The sequence below is a fragment of the Cavia porcellus genome, unplaced genomic scaffold (genome assembly GCF_034190915.1).
Source record: "Cavia porcellus strain 051 isolate PalLab524CR breed Dunkin Hartley unplaced genomic scaffold, mCavPor4.1 scaffold_1, whole genome shotgun sequence".
NCBI lineage: Eukaryota > Metazoa > Chordata > Mammalia > Rodentia > Caviidae > Cavia > Cavia porcellus.
This window is the reverse complement of record NW_026947484.1, coordinates 29308548-29333519: the sequence shown is the minus strand read 5'-3', so window position 1 is coordinate 29333519 and position 24972 is coordinate 29308548. Positions and strand designations below refer to the sequence as shown.

Below are 24972 nucleotides of genomic sequence, written 5' to 3'. Positions count from 1 at the left end.
ATTTTAGAGTGTAAAAAGACTCAACTCCTTCAAGTACGTGGGAGACTATGAAAGATAGTATGTAAGGAACAGAAACACAGTATGATGCAGAAAAGTACTGCAATGTGGGAAAATGCAAACACTCTCAAAGAATAAAGAAAAAATAACTGTAAGAAAGTCAGTGCAAGGGGCTGGGGATTTAGCACAGCGGCATAAACGCCTGCCTTGCAAGCAGGCAGTCGTGAATTTGATCGCCAGTACCGATAAAAAGGAAAAAGACCAAAAAAAAAAAAAAAAAAAGAAAGAAAAGAAAGAAAGAAAGTCAGTGCAGTAAAAGGATCCTCACTTCATCAACAAAGACAGAGGTTTAAGCCTAATTTTAAATCTCTACTAGCTATTACCTCCTCTACAATGTAGTAACACTACAGAGTTTACCCTTTAAATTATAGAGAAATTTAACTGATAAACTGCAAAGACACAAAATGAACTTTCAACAAGTTAGTTTCTGAACAAAGCAAACCAGGAAGACAATGTGCTTACAAAACCTTAGAAATGCCTACTAAGGTAAAACATGTCATGAGAACATGAATATCTTAACCCCATGAAAACTCACCTATTGTTGAATCAGCTAAACCTATGTCAGCATGATGTTCTGCACCATACGATTCATGCTTAAGCAATCTGGGAAAGATTACATATGTGATACCTTTATCATTTCCTGCCCAACAGTCAACTTCACATTTCATTAACTTCAAAGAAGCTCTAAACAATGAGAATACTTCACCACTATGTGTTCTTATCCCTCTAAAATAATCTCCATAATAGTAGTTCAGTCTCTCAAAAGATATGACAATTCAAGTCTCTCAAATTTCTGAACATCTTTCAAGCAAAATAGTAATTCTTTGCTACGAACTCTCAATTAGAGGTGGTATGGGTGGAAAAGAGCCTTAAGGTATGGAGATACTGTCTTCCTCCTTAAAAAAAGACAGACATATTTATTGTCCAATAAAAGATTCAGCTTCCCAGAGCTTCAGACTCTTCTGGTATTCAACTAGTGTGTACGCAGGGAGCATCTAGTCCACCTCATATCTGTGGGAACTGGGGCTCAAAGAATTGACTTAAATGCTGACACACAGGTCACTGCTAATTCTGCAAGTAACCAACTGTTCTTCATCTCTGACCCTTCATCTCTTTAGACTGTGGCAGGCTAACATAGAAGGTGCAAGTAGAATTAAAAAACTCACACTCTTTGTGGTACTTGATTCCAGTTTTTTTGAAAAATATACCGCCTAGAGTAACTGTTATAATGGTATCAATAAGCCTTTTCAGGAGATTCTCAAAACCCCTGAAGTCCATTTACTGGCCACCATAACACTGATGAGCTGTAAGATCTGAGAAACCACATTGGGTCAGGGTCTTTGTGGTCTTATAAGCAACAGATACAAATGTATTTGGCAAATGCATTACAACAAAATGTAACTAGATGTCTGTCCTTGGAACAAGCCTTGGTAAATGAAAACACCCCCAGAAGAGGTAGGGGATTGGGTCTTGTGATGTGTAGTGCAGTTCAGTTCAACTCATTTGACATGGATTTCCTTCTACAGAGAATATTATACCACCTATGAATCTTAATGCAAATTATGTTTCAGCAGAAAATACTTTCAAATTGTGTGTTATCACATATCAATTTTGAACTTCTTGACTTGGAAGTAGACTTTTACCACAGAGATTTAACTAGATACAAAAATGGCTAACAATGAAAATACAACACTTATATTTAGCCTGACTCATTATATTTACCCAGTTTTATAATCAATGTTATAAAATTAAAACACTTTTTTTGAAAATAATTTGACTACGACATATTGCTTCCAGATGAGACAAGTCAAGGTGTTGACTAATGTTTATGTTGATAAGGGATATGTTGGAGGGGGAGTGAGCCAGGACATATTAAAGGTTCTTCCACATTCTATTAATTTAAAAATATAGTGTTTCTTATATAGTCCTAACAAAAAATAAAAGTAAACTTTACTCCTAACTATGAATCCTCCTACTCAGATAATCCCCTATTACTGCAAAATTATCTTTGAAAGTAGGGTTTTAGTGAATAGAGAGAGATGGAAGATACAGAAGCATAGTCCACATTATACTAGTTTTAAAATTTTCCTAAGTGTATTCATAATGAACAACAGGAAATCACCTTTTACAGAATAGAGTATTTCTCTGAGGAAAAATATTTTATCTGGAATGTTCCATAATCATTGGCAAGAGCATAACATAGGAAGGGGGCCAAAATATACACAAAGCTATCACCTATATATAATTCACAGAATATATGTATAGATAATCTACATATTAAGGGAATTTAGGTAGACAAGTTAATTATTTCATAGGCATGTACTTGCAGCACCTATTAAGGGTCATTAATTGGAAATTTCAAGAAAAAAACAAATAAGTGATTAAGTGATACATGTATTTAAAAAGTCATTAGTCAAAGTAAAAAATTTTATCTAATCATAAATCTTTAAATCTGTCCACACTACAAACATTAAATCAATTCTCCTTTACACGTAATAGAGCAGAATTAGAGGAAAGATCTTTTGAAATACCATGTTAAAAAATAAATAAGTGTTATAGTTTGAATCAATATCTCACAACAGAAACTTATTCCTCTAAAAATATTTTAGAAACAAACAAAAAATTTAGATATTAATTATTCCAATCACTACCTGTTTATCAGATATTTTATTAATTTCCTTTTTGATAGATCTAGTGCCCAAATATTTTCAGAGGTGTACTGTTTTGATTTAATTTAACCCACAAAAGTATTTATCTCTAAACACTTGCAGTGTTTTTCTTTACTACTACACTGAATCATGTAGATAATACAATACATTAAAATATAACAATGTGCTCTGTGGCTTCCATTGTATTGGCCTCTGGATAGTCTCCAAGTTTCAACTCAAAGATATCTTAAGGAAAAAAAAAGAAATTTAAATATCCATTTAAATTTCCATTTTATTGACTCAATCTTGTGGAACAAGCATCCTATTTGATTTTAAAATGTTAATTTATTCAGTAGTTTTATAAATAAGGAGTATGTGTAAATGCTAATGCCATTTGAGAAATCTACCATATATCTCAACTCATTTTCTATTTTTTATCAACATAATTCAAATCAGGTAGTCACAGATTTTTTTGTAATTGTTGTATTTGGCAACTCAATATGCAAATGAAGAAAATAAGTCACTGAAAGGCTAAGAGACCTGTGTAGCGTGCAACTTCCTATAAACATAACAGAAGACTCATACCACTGCCCAGGGTTTATGCCAGTCCATACTTCTACACCAGTTCCTAAGCATCCCAACTGAGATTCATAATGTATTGCTCTGAGAATCTCACTATCCATGGGCTTTTATCTTAAGTATACATGCAGTTATTACTGAGTAATAGAACTCTTGTTTGTTTCTTTTGTTTGCCTATTGTTGCACATACTTTGATATATCCTAACTTCAGGGGCTTTCTACTGACTTCTCCCGTGGTGTACTTTACTGGCAATTTAATAATCTAATTCAGCAATGTTATGTAGTATTACAATTCTATCATTTTTAAAAAATATACAAGACCATATTAGCCAAAGAATGTCATCACTGTCATAAAAAAAAAAAAAAAGATTATGCCTATCATTAGTGTCTGTCCTGTAATGCCATATCAATACAGCAGAATCAGGGCTCACGAATTTTTTAACATTTGGAAGAGAAATAAAAGATATGGGAAAATTCTTTCTTTTCACTCTGAATGGTCTACCTTGCTGGTAATTGTATCAAGCATGAAATTAATGCTAAACGATGAATATATCTAACTTTATAATTAGAAGCTTCCCTACATTAATGAGAAGTAACCATTTTAGTTTTTTAAATGATCCTGATATTTTGCTGTAAAAACAAAAACAAAAACAAAAATACTCCAAGAAGTTGAACTACATGGATGAAACCACATTCTAGAGCAGTACAGGTTGTGGAAAAATATGCCCTCCTAATGTCTTCCACTATCTGCGCTGCTAACTATAACTCTTGCATATATAATTCCATTATACTTTTATAATTCAGGGTTTTGAAAATGCTTTTGAACCATTAAAATATTTTCCTGGTTAAAATTCTTTGAGATGTTCTTAACAAGAGTCTTAGATAATGAATTTGGGCAAACTCTGGAACAGTCTTTACAGTATTATCATTCTCATTAATTTTCAGAACTACCCACTGTGTTGAGATGATTGTCATGGGCCTAAGACTTCAATTTGGCTAAATATTTTTGCATATATTTCAACATATAAGTAACTAACAGATGTTCAAATGTTAAGTTCATATGGAAGATATGGTTAAGCATGTTTAAAATTATTTATTTACCACATGAGGCTTATTTTACTATTTCTTTATGATTAACACAATTTACTCTGTACATTGGCCTACAATTGACCGATAATTACAAAACCCCTTCAAAAACAACAATCCTTTAAAAATATGTTGAAACTTAAGCCATTTATGTATTTAAAATATCTAATATATCTAGCATCATTAGTTTTTAAAAAAAGAATACCTTAAATGGGAACCCAAACATTGTTTTATAAAAATATAGAATTCATACAAAGCATAGGACTGCTTTATTGTTGTTGTTTTTGTAGTTGTTACTTTCTTTTTTCAGAAAAAAAAAATGGTTTACATTTATATTCTTATTTGTCTTTAGCAATTTGATATATGAAACTGCCCGAACCTGTCAGAAAAAGATGAGTAGGAAGCTAAAAACAGTATTACTTTAAAAGAATTAATGCAATTTACAGTTTCATACTTTCATCTTGTTTGTTCTTTTTTTCTTTGCCTTTTTGGTTATCTCTGAAGACTGCTTCTGTTTTCATTGTTTCATCCTTTAGCATTCACATATCAGAGCAATAAGTATTTCATTACTGGTTTATCTGTCCAGAGGCTTGAGAAGCGGTAACAATTAACCCTCCCTTCACAGTGATTGATACAGGCTTTGCTTTCAATTTGTTCCACTACACAGATCATGAAATTCTGAATGCAATCATCCTCATTGACCTACACTTTCAAACACACAGCTACAATGAGACGAAAGTAATTATTAAAAGGAACACAGGACTACTGAGATCTGAAACAAAGTCTTTTTAAAATCTGTTAGATGACCTTCTGGTAAAATTGGCAGATTCTGATGCTAAGCAAAATGACAGCTTTGTGTCCCTGTCTAGAAATAGTCAATGCAACCTGATCATTGTATGTTATGGTGATTGCACTGGGTATATAGCATGTAGAAAGTCATTCTAGAACTGTTACAAACAAATAAGAGTTAAACTGTTAACATTGTAACTTAAACTGTAAAAATGTTTCAAGGAAGCTAAACCTCCTGGTTTGCCTGAACAAGAAAAATCCCTGACCAGAGCAAAGAATTCAGATTGCAAAAGCAATAGTTTCACTCTCCAAGGAAGAGTTGCATACCTGAGCTCCACTTTGCCTTCTCCCCCTCCTTGTGGATGAAGATTCATGGTAAGAAATGAATACATTTTTCACAAAGTCTGAAAAATAGCTTCAAATAAATATTAATCTACTGCAATCGATATATATGAGGAATGGAAATGAGCTGGTAGAAGAGTGGTGACTACAGAACTATATTAAAACAAGGGTTGCAGTTAAAGAAAATCAAGGCAGGAAGCAAGGCAGCAGGCCTGAGGCTCTAATCACAGAATAGAGTGATGGAGATGAACCAATACTGCATGGATTAGCAATGAATTATTTTGAACTGTAATCATATGCCTGCACGGAAGAGAGGCAAAAACTAACCATTACTCATAAACTGATCTGCTGATTGAGAGAGAGAGAGAGAAAAAGAGAGGGGGGAGAGAGGGAGAGAGGGAGAGAAGACAAATTCATACATTAAATTAATTCAAAATAATCAAAACCTATCCAAGTAACATTTTTAATGTCTGCCACATATTATATAATATGGAGTATTTAGAATATAAACTATAAAGTACTTGAATTCAAACAAGATTAAGCCAACCATTTCTTCAAAGATTAGAATGTGATAGAGCTACTCTACTCTCCATTCTGCTTTTCCTGAAAAACTCATTTTTTGGGAGAACTTTGACACTACCTAAATATGAAAAATTTTAAGTATTTAGATATAAAGAAAAAACAGTACACAAGGAATTAAGTTCCTTTCGATAAACTGAAAAATTCATATCACATGAAGATTCAATTGTTAGAACTAATTTTGTTAGGCAGAAAAAAACTCAAAACTGCTAGTAGCAAGAGATTCCTGAGATTCTTATGAACAGACTGTTTAAATGAAGAGCACTTTAATCAGTAGAGGAATCCTCACGTTTCTAATGTCTTGCTGTGCATTCTGCAGGTTATAGTAGCAGCTGGTAGAGGTCATATATCTTTTGTGAGCATCCCAAAAAGGCTCACTGCCAGACTGCTAAATTATGAATAAGCAATGAACAAAAGAATGCAGATACGGTGGTGACAAGATAATCCAAGCAAATTTATCTATGACAAATTTCACAGGATTAACAAATTACATTTACACAGAACAATAAAAATGTGCAAAAAAATGATGAGCCTACTTTTTCCTTACAGCATTAGGAAAACAAAAAAAGTTACCAACCCACCGCAAATATTTAAATTTAACTCAATCTAAAATAAGACATTTATAATCCACTCAAGATATCTTTGCAATATTTTTGTTCCTTTGGCAGACAGACAAACATAGTATATCTGGTACACATTTTATATAATTTATGTTGTAAACAGTATATGTGTGAATGCCTTCTATATGAACTGCACATACCATGTCCAGTATAATAAAATGTGCTTCATATAAATGAACACAATACAAATATTTTTCAGAAGTATATCCTGAAAATAAGTTTTGCAGGAAAAATATGAGATTGTATATTTCAAAAGATAATACCAGAAATACAGTTAGGTACAAGATTAATCAGTGTAATGCATAGTAACTGCATAACTTTATGCCTTGATGTCTCCATTTTCTAGGACTAGAGAGAGGGATTTTACAAGCCATTTTAATCACTTGGCTTACCCACCAACAAAATACAGTACTTCACTCTTTCTGAGTAAAATATTTCCTGCATGAAGTTTAAAACCAGCACCTTTTTCTATAGTGGCACAGTGGAAAGGAAAATTCAGAGATTTAGGAAACAGGTGTTTATTACACCTGTCTTCATATACAGATGATCCTTAATACAATATTAAGTCTTTTTCTTTGCAATAAAATTTTTATAAATATTTTTACAAATCTTACAGATGAAACAGCCAGTCTATCAGACATAATGAGACAGAGAATACCAAAATGACTTATGATTCTATAAAGTATTCTTAAAGCACTGTATGACACTACATTCTAAATTATTTGACATAAAGATTGTAAGTATTAATGTTTTAGGTAGGTATCTAAACTATAGCCCTTTAATTCTGCATTACCATGCCCATGATAAAAAAATATGACAAGCAGTTATAATTTCTTTTATGATTTGACTGCTGTTTTAAATTTTGTAGCCTATTTTTCATCTATACTTTCTATTGACCTTTGGTTTTCATCCTCAGTATTTTAATAAAACATTTCTCTAAATAAGCAACTACCAATATTTTAGCAGGCAACATTTTTACGTGAACAGGAAACTTGCTGAATGTGAAAGTGAATATTAATTAAGACAGAAAAGCAAAATACTTTCTTTATAAATACTCAAGCACTGTTTACCTAGTCTTTTAAGCCCTCAAATTCCCATTATACATTTTGTTTTTCTTAAAGAAGCTATTTAATTGAAGGTTTCAAATCAAAATATGAAGGTAAATCTGACATGCTGGTCTACCACTGCAATCTATCAAAGAATAGTCATAGAATCTAGGCTAAAAAAGTTTCCTGAAGTACAGTTTGCGTCAAAGAACTGTTAGCACCCGAACCAACCCGTTAGTAACAGGCATATAAAAATCAACATGTTACCAAAGATGTTCGCCTCTTAAAGGTATCTTTGAATGTGTGTATGGGAAGACTAAATAATGGTCTACCATTTAAGTACTTATATTTCTAATTAAAAGAATTAGTATATGTAAAGCCCATATAATTATACCTGTTTATTAGTACATAGTGCTGCATAAATGCACTACTTTCATATCATGATGCCAGATAACTTTGCAGAAGGCCAAGTTTACAAGTCCTTGTATATTTCAAAAGACTATATCCAGAAATACATTGGGTACTAAAGTGTGTTATTAACAAACCCTTATGAAGCTGCTCCTACTCACTCAGTGGCCAAACTATTACAAAACAAAAATGCCTCATCCACAAACTGAGGGGCACTGTGAGGCATGGCTACAAGCAGAGAAGAGGCCTTGAGCACGATAAACGCTGCCACCAGGTATGTGTCGCTGGCAAACAGATTCTTCTAAAACCATTCAGCTAAAACTTTGCTCTGAAATTTACACTACTGTAGCGCTTGCCTACCAAACTATCAGCATGTGAAGAGTGAGGAGGGAATATTTTAAATATTGATTCCTCCTATCATGTTATAAACCCTGTGCTTCTGAAGTGGTGGAGAGGACAGGTAGTTCACTATCCACAAGCATAACCATTCTTTCTGCCTTTGGAACTCTGCCATTTGGCTCAGAAATCTGATTTTGAGAAGTCCAAACACCTTCACATGGGTGTTAAGGTACAAAGATGACATGTGGCTAAGTCCACATAAGTCCACATCCATAAATGGAATATTAACACTCCCCCCTTATACAGCATTGGGGAAAGTTAATGAGAAAATCGCTGTGAAGTACTAAATACCGGGTCTGAAACAGGGTAACGTCCAATGAATGCTCATTATCCTATGTAACCTATTTTCAAATTTCATCAAAACATCTTTTTAAAATTTGTTAAATTTCACTTATATTTATACAGCATCTATTCTTTCTTCCCTACAAGATCCCTTAATCACTTTATAGTCATTAATTATAATATTTTTTTTAATTAGATGCCTGTCCTCCCAGAATACAAAGCTTAAAAAAGTGAAAAAGCTTTTTATTTATAATTCTGTATTATTTACTCTTTTAGATAAGGGTATTTTCTGACTATAAGATTTGGCTTGTCCAATGTAAAGGCCATTCAAACAAGCTGCTCTTGGGGCATATTATTTAGTATTATCCCTAGCACAATCATATGGTCCATGATGCAGCTTCAATAAATAAAGCTGAATGAAAGAACCTACCAATAATAGTACTCTATGGCCAAAAGCGCTGTAAGTCATAGCAACATAGGATCATCACCTTATTTCTCATAATGTTTTTACAAGTATCACCATTAATTTACCAAAAAATTGTGCTTCACAAATGTCTACAGACAAGTTCAAGTGTCCCTCACTTTGGTCATTGCCCTGGGCGTTTCAGATACAATAGCAGTCACTGTGTTCTTACTAAGCCATGTCCTGTTTATGCACTGTAATATTACTAATATTACTACAAATTATTCTAGTATGTAAGGTTCTATCAAACTTAATAGTGCAAACATCCTATTCACACTAATGAGGCCCAGCGCAGTAAAAATACCATTCTGTTACAGTTGGTTTATTACGCTGCTCTAGAAGGAAGAAAAAAAGGCCACTATTTACAGCAAAAATACTAACATCATTAAATTTAAACAACTGAATTTTAGCATAAATTCTTCAAGTTCTCACCTAATTACACATTTAAATATTCCATTATATGTAACCATAGTAGCATTTAAAAGTTAAAGAGTAATACTTAATAAACTGATCAACTAAAATTTTCCACATAGTGATTTCTTCACTAAGTTTAAGTCTTATTCATCTAAGCAATTAAAGATATGTCTATAAAATACCTGAAGTTACATTCCAAACAAATAGCAATGGAGATCTTTAAAAAAGATGCTAATGATGAAATGCTTCAATGTACAATAAATGAGCATATGAACATAGCATGCACTAAGGTGGCTAGGTCTGCTCTCCAGTATGCTTAATTTTCCTTAAATTTTCTTTAAATTTAGTGGTTCTGAAAAAATTTCAGAAAAACCAAACAGTCTAAAGTTTACACTAGGGCCATTATTATTAGTAAAGCACTTGAAAAAATTTATGAGGTAAAACAATACTAAGAGTGACTGAAAACTTTTATGATATATACCCATAAATATCCCAAAATATGAAGCTCTACTACAGCCTCAAAATAACTATATTAAAGCTATTTTAAAAACCCTCATCCAAAAGCATTGCTTCATAAAAATACGTATGTACGCACACACACACACACACACACACACACACTTCTTGTCACAGGAAGCCTCACCACAGAGCATGGGATGCTGATGAGTAGGTCCTGCTTCCACCAGACACAATGTCACCATGCCAGGGGGTCTCAGTGAAATCAGGAGTCTCAGTGAAATCTGGGGCAGGGAAAGAATCAAGGGGGACCAGGAGCAACCACTAGAGAGACAAATTTCAGGGTAAGATCAAAATTCATATTATTAAAACTATTAAACTACTCTAATTTATCAGTTTTATTTAAAGGATAATATAACTCTTACTAATTCATTGCTGAGAGAGATGTTATCATATATGCATAACTTTCAGTAAAAAAGTCATATTTTTAAGAAAGAAAACTTTATGCATAATGCCACTAAGTGGCCTCACATAAGTTTGTTTAAAACCAAAATACATCAAATGATTTTGAATTCTAGTTTGCTTAGTGTATCCAATCAAGTCTAGTGATTGACATATTACACTCTTAGAGTAGTTCTGTCTCTCAATTCACAAATCAGAAATTAGAAATCTGAAAGGACGTTGTAATGTGGGAGGGTCCTGTGTAATAATGATCACTCCTGACTCTGGAGCTACGATGCAATATCCTCTCTTGTGGATCTATGATATGCCCATGCATTACGGTTCTTGTTGACAGTCTGTTGCCTTGGAAATATTTCATTATTTCAGTTTTTCCATTTGTAGACCCTTGGCCTTGTGATATGAAGGCCATCCTATTTCATATTTTCGATTATCATTTAAGCAATCTTGCAAAGCTATTTATATATATAAGCAAGTGGTAGACAACGCATATCATCATTTATCACTGTTTAAGCTTACACCGTAGAAAAAAATCCTTATTTTTTAAAAAAAAGTCTGCACCTCCACCTTTACTTTTTCAGACAAAGCTCTGCACTCTTTGCAAACCAGCATGGGCACATCACATGCTTGACACTTCTCTCTAATTTTCTTGGTTATACGTCCACATAGTGAACACTGTGGCAGTGCTACATAAATTGCAGTCTATTGGAGTTTAAAGAAAATCAAACAAGTTTTACATAAAAGATTTTCAAACTTGTTCTTTCAGACCCTAAAGAAAGCACTTGCTGTACTTGTGATTCAGAGAAATTTAAAGACCAGTAAATAGAAACCAAAGACATTATCAGGAACAAGCTTCTTTATGTTGTAAACATTATTATAAGGAGATGATGTCTGTACTGTATTATTACATGCAGGCCAGACACTTCATAAATAAACAAGATGATTCAAAAGACATTTTTTTTCTCTGCAAGTTTTGATTATGGGTGTATTTGAAAAGCAGTAAAGAATAAAAGTATCCATAAACACCTTTGTGAAATCAATGATTTGGAAAACATTTTTTAAATAAATGGGGAGGACACAACTGAAAACATGTCCACAGAAACTCATCTTTTCTAAGCATTTGCGTTGAACTGTGGTTAGAGAAATACTGCTACTAACTGGTAAATCCTAGGCATAGGGTGCAAATAAAGGTGAAAGACTACTCTGTTAAAGCAAGTAACTATGAAAAACAAACCTCTCCTGAACTGATTTCCCTCTTCTCATTACCTAACCACATCAACATGCACATATAATGTTTACACTTAAAGTGTTAAGAGCATTTAAAATCCTGATAACAAAGTGATCCTTGGGGGCATAAAACAACTGTTTGGGTAATGGGCCAAGTTTGTGGTTATTACAGTTTGAAACAGCTTATGACTCCTTCATTCCTCTCCTCTACAGTGCTCCTACTGTCCCCTAGCCCGTTTATTACTCCTCCCTCTCCCTATAGGTTAAACTTTCTCAGATCCAACCTTTAAATGACAGCATCCAAGCTGAACAAGAAGATGCTATTAAAGGGCATTAAATTAAATACAGTATATCCTCCTACAACTTCAATCAGAATTTCAGACCAAGTGTTATTTAGTTCTGCTCTCAAGTGGAGCAGAATAACAAATCGCACACTTTGATTTACCTTCTTCGAATGCCAAATGGAGACAGGTGATAAAGAACGCTCTCATGCACAGGCTATGAAGTTTCCCCTAGAAATTAATTCTATCTTCGAGATTCCTATCTCAGAGAAATTCCCAAAATGGCACACAAATAGGTCTCTGCTACAGAGATTACTGGGGCCATCCCAGTAAACACATTTACTACCAACAGAACTAGGGAAGCAAGAAAGGAAGGAAGGAAGGAAGGAAGGAAGGAAAGAAGGAAGGAAAACGAAATCAATAACAATATATTTTGATTTCAAAAAGTATTCATCACCATGTTAAAGTAATTACTAAAAGGCTTGCAAGATGCTCTGAGAAATAAAATTTTTCTGCCTACCAGAGTAAAGTATTTAATATGTGAATTTCTCATTAAACATTTGTACCATGAACTAAATGTTCCTTCTCTGCTACTTAGAGATGTCAGGTTTTCTAGTTGGGAAACAATGGTTAATGTGCATAGTATTTGACATCTTTAAAAACTGGATCATGTATGATTTACTCTCTGACATGATTTTTACAGGATTACCTACAAGTTACAGTCAATTATGTACCTGTTTAACAGAAGTATTTCCTTAATCTTGATAATTCTGCTGTCATTATATGAAGAAAACAAGCAATTGAATAAAAGAAGCTTTTTAAATGAGTATCTACCTATCCTGATGTATAAAACTTACATGATATCAAAAATCAAATTGTCCCTGTAATAATAATAAAAAAATCTTGCAACTAAGTACTTCCTCAGCTACTTTTCAAGATCCCCTAAGCTATTGGGGAAAATAAACGTCCTTGTTTGGGGGTAGGGGTTCATATGTCTGACCTTGTTTGTTTTCCACAGGAATCAATGGGTAACATTTCATACTTCCCACTGAACCTTTCCTCTTACGAGACAGAAAGAGATATTCACTTGACTCAAGCCGATATGCTACATGCAATTAATGTCATTAATTCTGTCAATTAACAGCAAATGGGATTCCAAACAAAGTAGGCTGGGTGGACAGCGGGAGGGAAACCACGTTGGGGTTGGGGGCGGGATGCTTAGTTACTCTGAAACCCAACAATGCTCCTCACATAAAGCAGTTAAGGGTATTTTGAACACCAACTCCCTTTCCCTTTGGCTCTACTAGTTTAACTAACTTCAAACTGACATGCTCCACTGAGCTCCTTGCCTGGATATGCAATTCTCTCCAGGAACTTTTTAAAACACAGATCTCCAAACAGTAACTAAGGGGGCACAGATGCTCCAACTGCTGACACCTTTTGGATCTCGCTGTTTGTTGGCTTATTTGGATTTAAGGGCTTTTTTTTTATTTTTTCTTTTTTTATTTCTCCTGGGGGCGGAGGGGGGTGAGTGGAGAGGTGGGAAGGGTGAGAGGAGAGGACGGGGCTGGGCACCCACAAGTTGCTGGGGTTGCTGGCGCAGGATGGGCTGCGGGAGGCGGCGGCGCCCTCGCTCCGCCCGGCCCGGCCTAGCAGCACCCGCGGAGGCGAGACGGCCCCTGCGCGGCACAGTCGGGGCCTGGCGCGAGCTCCGCGCTCCCGCCCCGGCCTCCTCCTCCCCTCCTCCTCCGCCCCTCCTCCCCTTCCCGCCCGCTTCCCTCCCCCTCCCCAGCCTCGCTCCCTTCCTCGAGAGCAGCTGCCAGGGGACCCGCGGCGGCCCCGGGGATCCCCCGGCCCCCACCCTGCCGCTGCGCCCCGGCACGCAGCGGCGCCTTCTTTTTTGTTTGTTTCTCTTTTTGCTTTTTTCGTTTTCTCTTTTCTTTTTTTTCCTCTCTCTCTCTGTTTTATTTATTTCTTTTTTTCTGTCAGCGAGTCACTCCATTCGCCGAGCCGAGGAGGTGCGACTGCTCGCGCCACCGGCGCCTCCTCCGCCGCCGCGGGGCGGACAATGCGCGCGGGGAGCCGGGCGAGCGCTCGCCTCAGCCCCCGACGCGGTCCCCGCGGGCAGGCGGCCGGGCGGCGGCCCGGAGCCCCTCGGCGGCGGCGCGGGGAGGGCGGGAGCCGGCGGCCCGGCGGCAGGTTCAATAAACAGAAAAGTGTTACCGTTCTCGCCTGGAAGGATCCTGCTGAAAGCTGGGCTTGGTGGGCGCCATCTTCCTGCTATTTTTTTTCTCTCTTACTTTTTGCCTCTCTCCCCTCTCCCGAGGTGGGGGGCGTGGGAGGGCGGGGGCGCGCGTGTGCGTGGGGTGGCGGGAGTGAGTGCGGGAGTGCGCGGCGCGCAGCGGCTGCCCGGCGGGCGGCGGCCGTGACCGTGGCCGTGGCCGTGGCCGTGGGAGGGGGGCGGCGGCGGCGGCCGTGCTGCTGAGGCAGGAAGGCTACGGAAAAGTAGTGTGGCCGGGGCCGGAGCCTCGCCGGCGGCCGGCCGCCCCCTCGCGCCGCCGGAGCTGCCTGCCGCGGGTCGCCGCCTCCTCCGCCGCCTGCGCCTTCTCCTCCCCCTGCTCGCCGGGCGCCGCCGCCGTCCATGCGCCGCAGAGCGCCCGCGGCCCGGGCCGCCCGGGCTCCCGAGCCCAGCCTAGCGCCGCGGCGAGCGCCGGCGGAGGAGGGGGAGCGGCGGCGGGGGGAGCGGCCGCCCGGCGGCCCAGGGCCCCGCCGCCTCGGGCGCAGCCTCGCGCGCCGCCGGGCACCCTCCCCCCCCCCGCCCGCCACCCGAGCCTGTCCCGCGGCAGGTGGGGCGCACACCCTCCCCTCCCAGCGGGGCTGCGGGCCTAGGCCGGGGCGCGCGGGGAGGGGGAGGACACGCTGGGGGTTCCCAGCTTGACCGCTGTGAAAGTATTTCTGGGCATTTTCCAGCTGCTTTGCTCCAGAGCACTCTGGCGCACGCAGACACCCCCCCCCCCCTCGTTGGGGGACTAGGAGACTCGGCTGCTGGCGCAACAACGCCACTCAGTTGCAGTTTCAAACACTTCCCTTCCCTGGTGTACGCTGCCAGGAGGAAAAAAGAAGCAGAGGAACCGGGAGGCCACAGGAGTGAGCTGGGGCAGGACGCTGTCCCGGGCGCGCCTCCCGGGGCAGCGGAAATCCACGCGGTGGCTGGGTGAGGGAGGGCGGTGCTGGTCCCAGCCAGCAGCCAGGAAAGCCCTGAGAGCCGCGCAGCTGCCGCACTGGCACCTTGTGGCTCTGGTGCTTTCAGCAGCGTCCCCGGTGCCTGAGTATCTGCATTATTCACTCATATACAAATATACAGACCCCGGAGTCCACTGGTGAGTCCACGGACCTTAAAAGGCTGTTAGGTACAAACAGCTTTCCCGACACTAATCCTGTTACCCGGGACTGGGCTGCTGGCCTCTAGGGTATAGTCCAGCAGCCTCCCATTTTACAGCTCAGCAAGGCCTACAGACCTGAAGACTAAATGCAGGGCCAGAGTTGGACTCCTGTTAACTTGATAGACCTTGGAGTGTTTTCTGCGCTAAGCCTCTCTGCAGTGGAAGGGCATCTTTTCATGTAAAGACTTGGTCAGCTCTATTGTCAACCTGGCAAGAAGAACTCCAAAGCATTTCTACTTTGAATAAATGAGAGAACCTGAGGAAAAATAACCAACCTCAGTCCCATGTGAGGCTTTGCATTTTGCTTTAAACTTCAGGAGGAAAGACCTAAAAAGAGGGTCCCCTTCGCTTCAGTAAAATAGGGCTGAAACTTGGAAAGTTACAAAGAAAGCATGTGTTTTATGTAGCAGAGGTGTTAAATATATATAATGGTGTTGGACTTATCTTTGGAGTACACTCTACAGGTAGAAAAAAACGAGAGTGAGAAATGAACCAGTGTCAAACGTTGCTTCCAGGACAAAATGGGCTGGTGGAGAAGGGAGAATATTGCTAGTTGGAAGTTCTGGTCCCAGGACAGTCCTTTTGGGCTTTCTGCCCAATGAGAGAAGCTTGTGGTGTCCCAACTGAAAGACCACTCTGTTTGAGAAATCTTCCCTCCTGTCACTTTCTTGTGAGACTCCCAAGAATGACTTAAAAATATTTTGGTAAAATGCTGTGTCACTATTCACTTTACCAAACATATTCAGGTCTTGTGGAGGCTAGTCTTTCTGCTCAGAGTCCCTTAAGCCTGACATTTTCGTGGCCCACAATCTTGATGAAGTGTCAGAGGACAGGAGACTCCTGACTCAGACCTTACCTCAAACACTTGCCAATAATCTTCTTGCCCCACATGACTCACTCTTCTGCCCCCAAATTAACTAAAATTGAAAACAGTCACAGGTGTCATCACATCTGAGTAACAAAACCAAAGGCTACATTTTTCACAGCTATCATCTTCCCAGCTGTCAATGTAAGAAAATATAAAATGTGAGGGAAGGAATACTATAGCCCAAAGGCTAAAGTTTAGAGTTGATGCTTTTTACAGTCATAGTCCTTTGGAAACACAGTGGATCTGGAGGTTTGACAAGTGGTCCAAATTCAGTGACAAAGGTGCCAGGCACTAGTGCAGCTGTCAATGCTGAGGCAGCAAGGGATAAGGGGAAGGAACTACCCCTGGATGCTCTTGACTGGAGGGAAAACTGGCTCAATACAGTCTTTTTAGAAGCACAACTCCAACACTCAGAGCAAACCTAAAGACTGAAAATTCATGACTACTCCTTATGCCAATTTATCTTAAAGGTTAGCTCAAGTTCCCTGGAGGGCCCTGAAATCATCCAAAGGCCATCTGACATTTCTGACCCTTGATTCCCTACTTTGAGGACCACACTATTGTAACGATTGCTGGAACTTTCTAGTTAGTGATAGCTGATATTATCATTTAAATGTTTCATAAATGACAAAAAAATATACCTGGACCATGAAAAGGAAAAATCCAATTCTTTTCCTGTCTTTTTATGTTTGAAAGATACCAGATCTTTTTGTAGTAAAGGTTCTTGTAATCACTGAAGTAAAACAAGACTAAAATAATTTAAGTCAAAATCTCTTTGATGAGGAATAGCCTCTTTTTGCATCATTTTCAAGATTCTTTTTAAAACTTCCAACAATAAGCACTGCATATAATGGAGTCTTCTACAGAGCATTTGAAATACTGGGCATGAACTTGAAAAACACTCAATGTATGATGCAAAACCTGCTATGGTCACTGGGCCATTGGTTAGAAGGTACAAAAATATGGCAATGATGGATTATCTTAACCTTTTCAATTTAAATACTGTTGGTTCAAATCAAAGGTTCTCAAATCAATGAAGTTTTAAATACAAGGTAAAAATAGGAACTGTTATTTGAATTATGCATTGTGTATATTTTAAGTTAAATGCCATTGGCAAATCTCTCAGATGTTTAATCGTGTGCAATCTGGGAAACACAAATATTTAATTTCACATTTTCATGTCTTTTTTTTTTCTTCCATCTTCCATAAAATTCAGCCCCACAAGTGGGGAGCTTATCTTTATTACTACATTGGTAGTTTTTCCCAGCGCATCTTTGTGGGTTACATTTTCAATAATATCTTGGAAAATGGGAAATTGTCCTTAAGGAAAAATTTAGGGTCTACGAATGTTGGTGATGGTAAAGATTTTTTCTCTTTCTTTCCTAGTAAAATCAAAGAATATTTGCTATTTTAGTGTTACATATTTTCTTAATTTACAAATATGTCTAGGAGAAATATATACAAATAAGGCTTAAAAACTTCCTCCTCTCCCCCTTCTCTAACTTTGTAAAATTTACTTCCTAACTTGTGTCTCTGAATCTTACCCATTTGCATTAGAATGTGTTTAAAATGAGTACTTAACAGCGCCAAAAAGACTCGGATTTCATGCTGTATTTCCCTGTAGTAACAGGTGACACGATAACACTATTATGTAGACTTGCAAATTTACCGCTGCACGTGAAAATCGGTCCTATTCTGTTTGGAAACAAATGATCAATCAGCCTCCGGTGATCAATTGCTCCCCTAGGTGCCCGTCAGCGTAGATCCGCACCAGGCAGAGGCACTGAGAAAATTCTGCCAAGAAGGGAACCGGATCCAAAACTTTGCAAAAGCACCTTGTGCGGCGTCGCAGACTTCGCTGCAACTCTTCCGCTACTCCGGTCTGAAGCTCTAGATAGCGGGCCAGGCGGAGGGCAAAGGATGGTTTTCACTTCGCCAGGGCACTGGGGTGCTTTTCAACTCGGATTGTGAATTTTTTTTCTCTCCTTGTCTATAGAACGAGGGCAGGCAAAGTGAACCCTAGTGATGTGCATGTGCGTTGTAAGGCAAACAACAGAGGCAAAGTGAGTCCCACCCCAGCACCCCCGGGCAGGGACACTATCCCAGCTCAGGCGGGACTACTCACCGCTGCTGGTAGGAGGTGATGCCCTGGACGTTCTGCGGGGTGCCGTTGGCCGCGGCGCCGGCCCTCCCCATGCCCGCGCCGGCAGGCACCCCCGCGGCCGCCCCGCCGGCCGCCGCAGCCGTCACCTGCACGCTGAAATCCGGAAAGATTCGGATCATCGCTGCGGCTTCGGCCCCCAGGCGCGGCGGCTCTGGGCTCGGGCTGGCGGGGGCTCCGGCTCGACCGGCGGCGGCAGCAGCGCGAGCAGCGAGGGCGGCAGCAGCGGAGCCAAGCACCAGCCTGCAATCCCATTAGTGAGCCGCGGCCACTGTGCGCGGCGGAGAGGCGCTTTGATGTGAGCGCAGCGGGCTGGGGGGGGCCGCGAGCGCGAGGAGGAGGTGCGGGGGGCGTGCAAGGGACTTGCAAACAGCAAAACGTGTCAGGGTGGGGCCTTTTTTCCCTTTTGGGGGGCAGTGGTGCTCCCCCCTCTTTTCAGGATGTTGCTCTCACTGGCTGCTCCGGCTGCGCCGCGCGAGCCCAGCTGAAGGAAGAAGGGGAGGGGGTGGCGGAGGAAGGATGCACCGGGAGGCTTGACGAGGACTTGGCCGGTGCAAGGGAATGACGGGCAGTGCAGGGTGCATTTCTTTCCCGCCCCCCTCTACACACACACACACACACACACACACACACACACCGCACACTTCCGACCCAAAGTGCAAGACCGAAGCGCGCTCTCTCCCCTCCTTTCTCTAGAGAAATAACCACCATCCAGGCAGGCTAGCAGCTTCCAGCAACCTGGACTCCTGCCCGAGCATGTAGCTATGGGGGCGCTGAGCGTCCCCTCCCCGCTGGGACACCTCTCCGCCCGCCTTCAGAAGACGGTGCAGCGCGACCGTGGCCAAGCTCAAGTTGGGTTCTTCCAGAACTTGATGCTTATCCAGCAGAGATGGTGTGCGAAGTGTGTCGGGGGGGGGGCGGGGGGGTGCTTTTGTGCAATGGAGAGTTTGCTCCCTTATAAGAAAGGACTCTTCCCGCTTCTAACGGGTGAACGAGTTGGTCCTGGGTAAACTTGTGAAGTGCGGACTGTGGGTCCTGCTACAGGGATCTGGGTGCGCCCCAATGACCCATCACTACATGCCCCTCGCGACCAATGAAACGAATAAATTAGCAGCCACAATTTAGACAAACTCTGCAAATTCCAACCACCAGGGAAACAAAAAGAGAAAACACGTGCATTTATTTCCTTGCGTCTCTCTGTTACTTCTCTACATTGTTACATCAGTGTTTCGTTGGAGAGAGAGGAGAGATCTTTGTACTTTGGGTGCGCCTTTTAAGTGACGGCTTGCACTCCACACTTGGCTAGGGGCTGTACGTGGAAGTTGATCCTTTACCCCACCCCCTGCGCAGGACCCCCCATTGCCCCATTTCCTCCTCTCTCTTCCGGCTGGTGAGCTGGAGCGAGTTGCAGCGAGTTGCGAGCTTTGGGCACAGCCTCAGAGGGATGCCTGGCTCAGGCTCCCATCCCTTTGCGCGCCCATACTCGTTGTCCCGCTTTGCTGGTGCTGCTGGGACTTCCCTAAGCGTTCTCTTCTCCTTGGAGCTGCCATATGCCTAGGCCTGGGCACCGCAGGCCGGAGACTAGGGGTCGCCGCACATTCCGCTGAAAGCCAACTTGGGCTCAGCGGAGCGTGGTGACCCTGCTGCATCTCCTGGTCCCTCGCCCCATTGCGCCTCGCCCCGCGAGGCACCTGCTTACCCCTTTGAGTTGGGGGCACTGCTGGCAGGCCGGGGCCCAAAGGGGCAGGACGGATTGGCCAGAAGTTTCCAAAGCGGAGAGTGGCGGAGACCGCCCAGCCCAGCGTCCCCGCACACGGTGGTGCAAGGGGCCAGACGCTGCCTCGCTGCAGAGCCAGGCATCCCCTCCCAACCTGCTGGCTCTGGAAAATGGCCAAACCGCACAAAGGCGAGCCCTAGTCCCAGCGGCATCCGCGCCTGCCTCGGCAACCTTGGAGCTTCCCTAACCCAAGTCAGTTTCCGGAGGAGCCTCCCGCGCCGGACAGCCGCAGGGAGACAGAGGGAGGGAAGCTCTCGCTGGCCGGGCCCAAGGCGCAGCTGCGTTTCCATTTTCCTCTCAAAGAAAATGCTTTGGACGGCAGATAATACCAAGAGATATGGAGCTGCTTCGTCCCCCACGTGTTGCACGTCAAAAGAATCGTAATGAGCATCTGTGGGCTCGTGCGGGGGATCCCACGAGTTAGCTGAAGATCTAATCGAGGTCCTGACTGGCCTTTTGGGTCGTTTTCTGGTTTAGGCTTTCATTTCCTAAACCTTGTTCAGCAGCCAAGCGCCAAGGTCTTGGACCAGGGTTGGGAGCCTGGGAGCTGTGCTGGCTTAAAGGAAAGCCGCCTTGTTAGAAAGACAAGAGTGGGTGCTCTGGTTGCTGGGTCGTCCTTGGGTATCTAGGCTGTGGCCTCCACAGCTCTTGATCTCAGGCCGGATCTGAAGAGATCTCAAATTCCAGTCCTAGGCTCTGCACAGGCTTCTGTTGAAAGAAACGGAGTTCATGCCCTTGCCAAAGAGGTCCAGAAGGTTTCCAGGAATTAGGAAGTTTTCTTCTATGAGTCAAGCCAGCAGTATAGGCCCAAGCAAGCCCAGTAGATGCTGATGAATGCAAGCAGTGGTTTTCTATAAAATAGTATTTGTCTGAATTATTATGAATAGTACTGAATCTGCCACCAATGATGGGGACTTCCACCTAGTGGCTCCATCCAACATGTGTGTTTAGGAGCGTCTATACAATATTCCAAGCTATATCGTGTTGATCAAGAAAAAGTCCCTGTGTGCCAAGTGAGGCAAAAGTGAGAGAAACCATTTCTGATCAAAAGAGTGGAATTCTTAGAAAATGAGTTTCCTTTTAAAGTCTTTCTGCACGATCAAGAATGAGTTACATTTAGGGACAAAAATACCACTTCTTTAATTGTTTCAATGCAAATTCTATGGTTAGAAAGGGCCAGAAATTGCATTTTATTCACTGCTTACCTAAGCTGCAAATGTAGACCTTGTTTCCTTTACTTTTTGGAAGACAAGTTTTTCTTGGAAGACTAAAGGATAAAACTGTCCCATTATAAGGACTATGTGAGATCTCCTTAGACTTTAAAAACTGCATACACTGAAGCCCCTTCAATTACATATTACACTAATAAAATTGTTAAATGAGCACATTTAGCTTCAAAGTTCTAGCATTTCAATTGTGCATGTTTAAGAGAATTAATGACTTCTACCCTCCAGAAACTGTCATTTCTAAAATAGAAATACACAAAGTAATCAAAGTAGACTTGAACAATACATTACCTTAAAATGCATATGTAAAGTCTGGTTCAGTATTTTATCCTCACACAAACAGTCTCAGAAGGTTGGTTTGCATGCGTAAGAGACAGATTCCTTATTGGATCTGCTTATCTTCATGTTCATTAAGGACCTTAAGCGAAATATAAGTTTATTCTCTCATTAGTAATTCAGATTCATTACTCTGCTACTTCAGTTAAAATCTTTACATGCTGGCAGCTGTTTTGAAATATTTTGAAAGTTGCTTTGGCATTCACCCAACCAAAAGTGTTCCAGTTAACACTAAACTATACTTTCTTATGTTATATCATATCCTTCCCACAAATCCACATAGCGGTGCATGTAAAGATAGAGAATGGCACTACATATTCTTATAACACTGAATACTTATGTATGATGTGTACACAGTTGTTGCAATTACAGATTTACATCTCCATACTTGTTGTCAGTATACAACTGTGTCTCTTGCTCAGATGATAAAAGTATTCATGCTCTAGAAATTTATTTTCATTTATTCAAATGGTTTGAGGTTAGGTTTTTACTATTTGTTGTCAGAAGGTTCCAATGACAGGAGAGAAAAGGTTACAAAGCTTGATTGTATCTAGTTTTAGGAGGAAAATAAAATAGTATAGAAAGATCAGAATAAGATAAAGCAAAACAGGAAATAAATAGAATAAAAAATTCATATGCAATGAATAAGAGTAAGAAATGATTTGCCCTGAAATGTTGGGTGTTTTTATTGAAATGATTATGCTATAATAAGGGATTTTTTTTCTTTAAAGAAACTCATATGATAATACACAATAGTCTCGGAGATTCCATCGTGGGAGGAGCCATGAACTAATATTATGGTCCTGCAGTACCATGCGAAGGAGATTTTACATTCTGTAGAGGGGTTAAATATTTGATTTAACCAATTTTCCATCTTCATTCCTCAATCCAAATTGAATTCAAGCTCCTACTGCTAAATTTTCCATGCTATTAATATGTTCTCTAGTCCATTCAGAAGCAAAACAATAATGTCAGGGGAGGAAAAATAACATAAACTTAGCAATATAGTCTTTTTGATATTCTAGAAGGGAAACTAAGGAATTAAAAGAGAATATTTAATAAGTCATTATTTATAATATATGTATGTCCATATATAATATATAAAAGAGTTCTGAGGATTTTTTTTATCTTATTACTACATATGTCAAACACTGAAATATCTCAAGCTATTATGCTAAACTAACTCTCAAAGGACTTGATAAATATATAGCTAGAAAAAGAAGAGGTTTAGTTAAAAAGGAAAATCTTTTAGTTATATTTTAAACTCCGTAGCAGGCTGTCAGGAAGAAAGAGTTGTTTAGAAAAATTAATGTCAATGGGAAAGGTCTCAGATCTACATTTTTGGTGCAAATATCCATACATCATAGCATATATTATTTCCAAACATGTGCAAATCAATGGAATCTCATTAAGTTTATACTCAAATATGAAATAATTAAATACTCTCAATATATTCAATAGGTGAATTTGCCTTTAAACAACTGTCTTGCTTTTGGTTAATTTCTCATGATAAAGGATTTGATTTTGGAGTTTAAGTATCTGCAGTTTTTAGGAATATTATTTTAAACCTGCCTGCAATTGCTAAGTAGTCCAAATTGCTGGTTCTAGCTTTGATTCTTCTATTATCATTGACATAATTTAAAAATGCATGGAGCCTCTACCACGTGAGTTGGTATTAGAACCACAGATCCAGCAACCTGTTCTAGTTTTTGTTTCAGTGAAAACTGTATACTGTGCTAACTGCAATTTTTGTTTCTTTTTGATTTGGTTCCTCCAAGTAAACATATTCATGTAGCCAATGGATGTGTATCTTTGCACAATTATCTTATTGACTGTAAAAGTATTAATTCAATGCCTGACTGAAGGAGTACTTAATTGCTTTGAATTAAAAGTTTTTTTTCAAAATGAAAATAACCATATTAGATGAGTTTTTACATAAATTTTTCATTTGGGGGGAAGATAAGACATTGTATAAACCTAATCATCCAGTAAATAAAACAAATGGTTTTATTAAGCTCCATGCTGAGTTAACTATTCTGTTTTTATTAGACTGTTATGTCCCTTCACCTAGAAGGAATGCTTCTCAGACATTAGTGGGCACCAGAATTACAAGAAGGGTTTATTAAAAGCAAATTTCTGTAAGTCTGGAATAGAGCCATTAATTAGTGTTTCTAACGAGTTCCTGGGTAATGAAGATGCAGTCACCCCAGGAACCTTATTTGAGAACCACTGATCTAGAATGTTTATGATAGAAAATCTTAACTTTGCTACATGTTGAATGAGTAGCTAAGGACAAGTTCTTTACATGCTCTTGCTTTAAAGAGGTAAGTATGTAAAGAAACAAACTGCAAAAATATCCAAAAGTCAGCAATAAATATATGGAAAGAGCAAAAAAGTGGCATGGGAGGTGAGAGCAAAGGAGAATAGCAGTAAAACATTTCAGAGCACGGGGCAAGAATCCTGCAATCTGGTTGAGTACAGATCTACCATTTACAAGGAGTGATTTCAAATAATTTGTTTACTCTTTCCAAGTCTCACTTTCATTCCTTTTTTTGTAAAACTAGTAATACAGTTCTCAAAGGACTGTGCTATGAATTAGTTGATATAAAGTACATAAAGTGTTTAGTAAGTGCTAGGCCCATGTTAATTACTTAAGGTGATGATTCCCATTGGAACAATCTCTAGGTTCCTTTTGAGTTCTCTGTGGAGATGGAAAATGTCTCCATTAGTACCCAGACAAATTATGAAATATTTATACATTCTATTTACGAATGTTGACATGTCTAAAAAGTTGTTCCTTCTAAACTCTCCAACACTATACCTAAAATCAAAGTAAGGAAAGACACAACCTAAAAGTATTTTGGGTGAGTCGGGCATGGTGGCTCATGCCTGTAATCCCAGCACTCAGGAGGCTGAGGCAGGAGCATCGTTGCGAGTTCAAGACCAGCCTGGGCTACAAAGTGAGTTCAAGGCCAGCCTGAACTGCATACAGACCCTGTCTCAAAAAAGAGGCCCCCCCAAAAAAA

General features: G+C 40.2%; 1 protein-coding gene across 10 annotated transcripts in view; it reads right to left on the bottom strand.

Annotated features, from left to right (window-relative positions):
• Npas3 (neuronal PAS domain protein 3) overlaps positions 1-19180 on the bottom strand; it is an 815093-nt gene extending 795913 nt beyond the window's left edge. For 3 of the 10 annotated variants that reach the window (XM_063246603.1, XM_063246606.1, XM_063246645.1), the window contains exon 1: positions 18572-19176. In XM_063246603.1, coding sequence (XP_063102673.1) covers positions 18572-18729 — 158 coding nt within the window. In that variant the 5' untranslated portion in view covers positions 18730-19176. Of the gene's footprint in view, positions 1-5486; positions 13879-14358; positions 14993-18571 lie in introns of those variants that run through there. The other 7 variants (XM_063246583.1, XM_063246612.1, XM_063246621.1 and 4 more) reach the window with 7 other exon arrangements.
• Positions 19181-24972: the final 5792 nt, after the last annotated feature.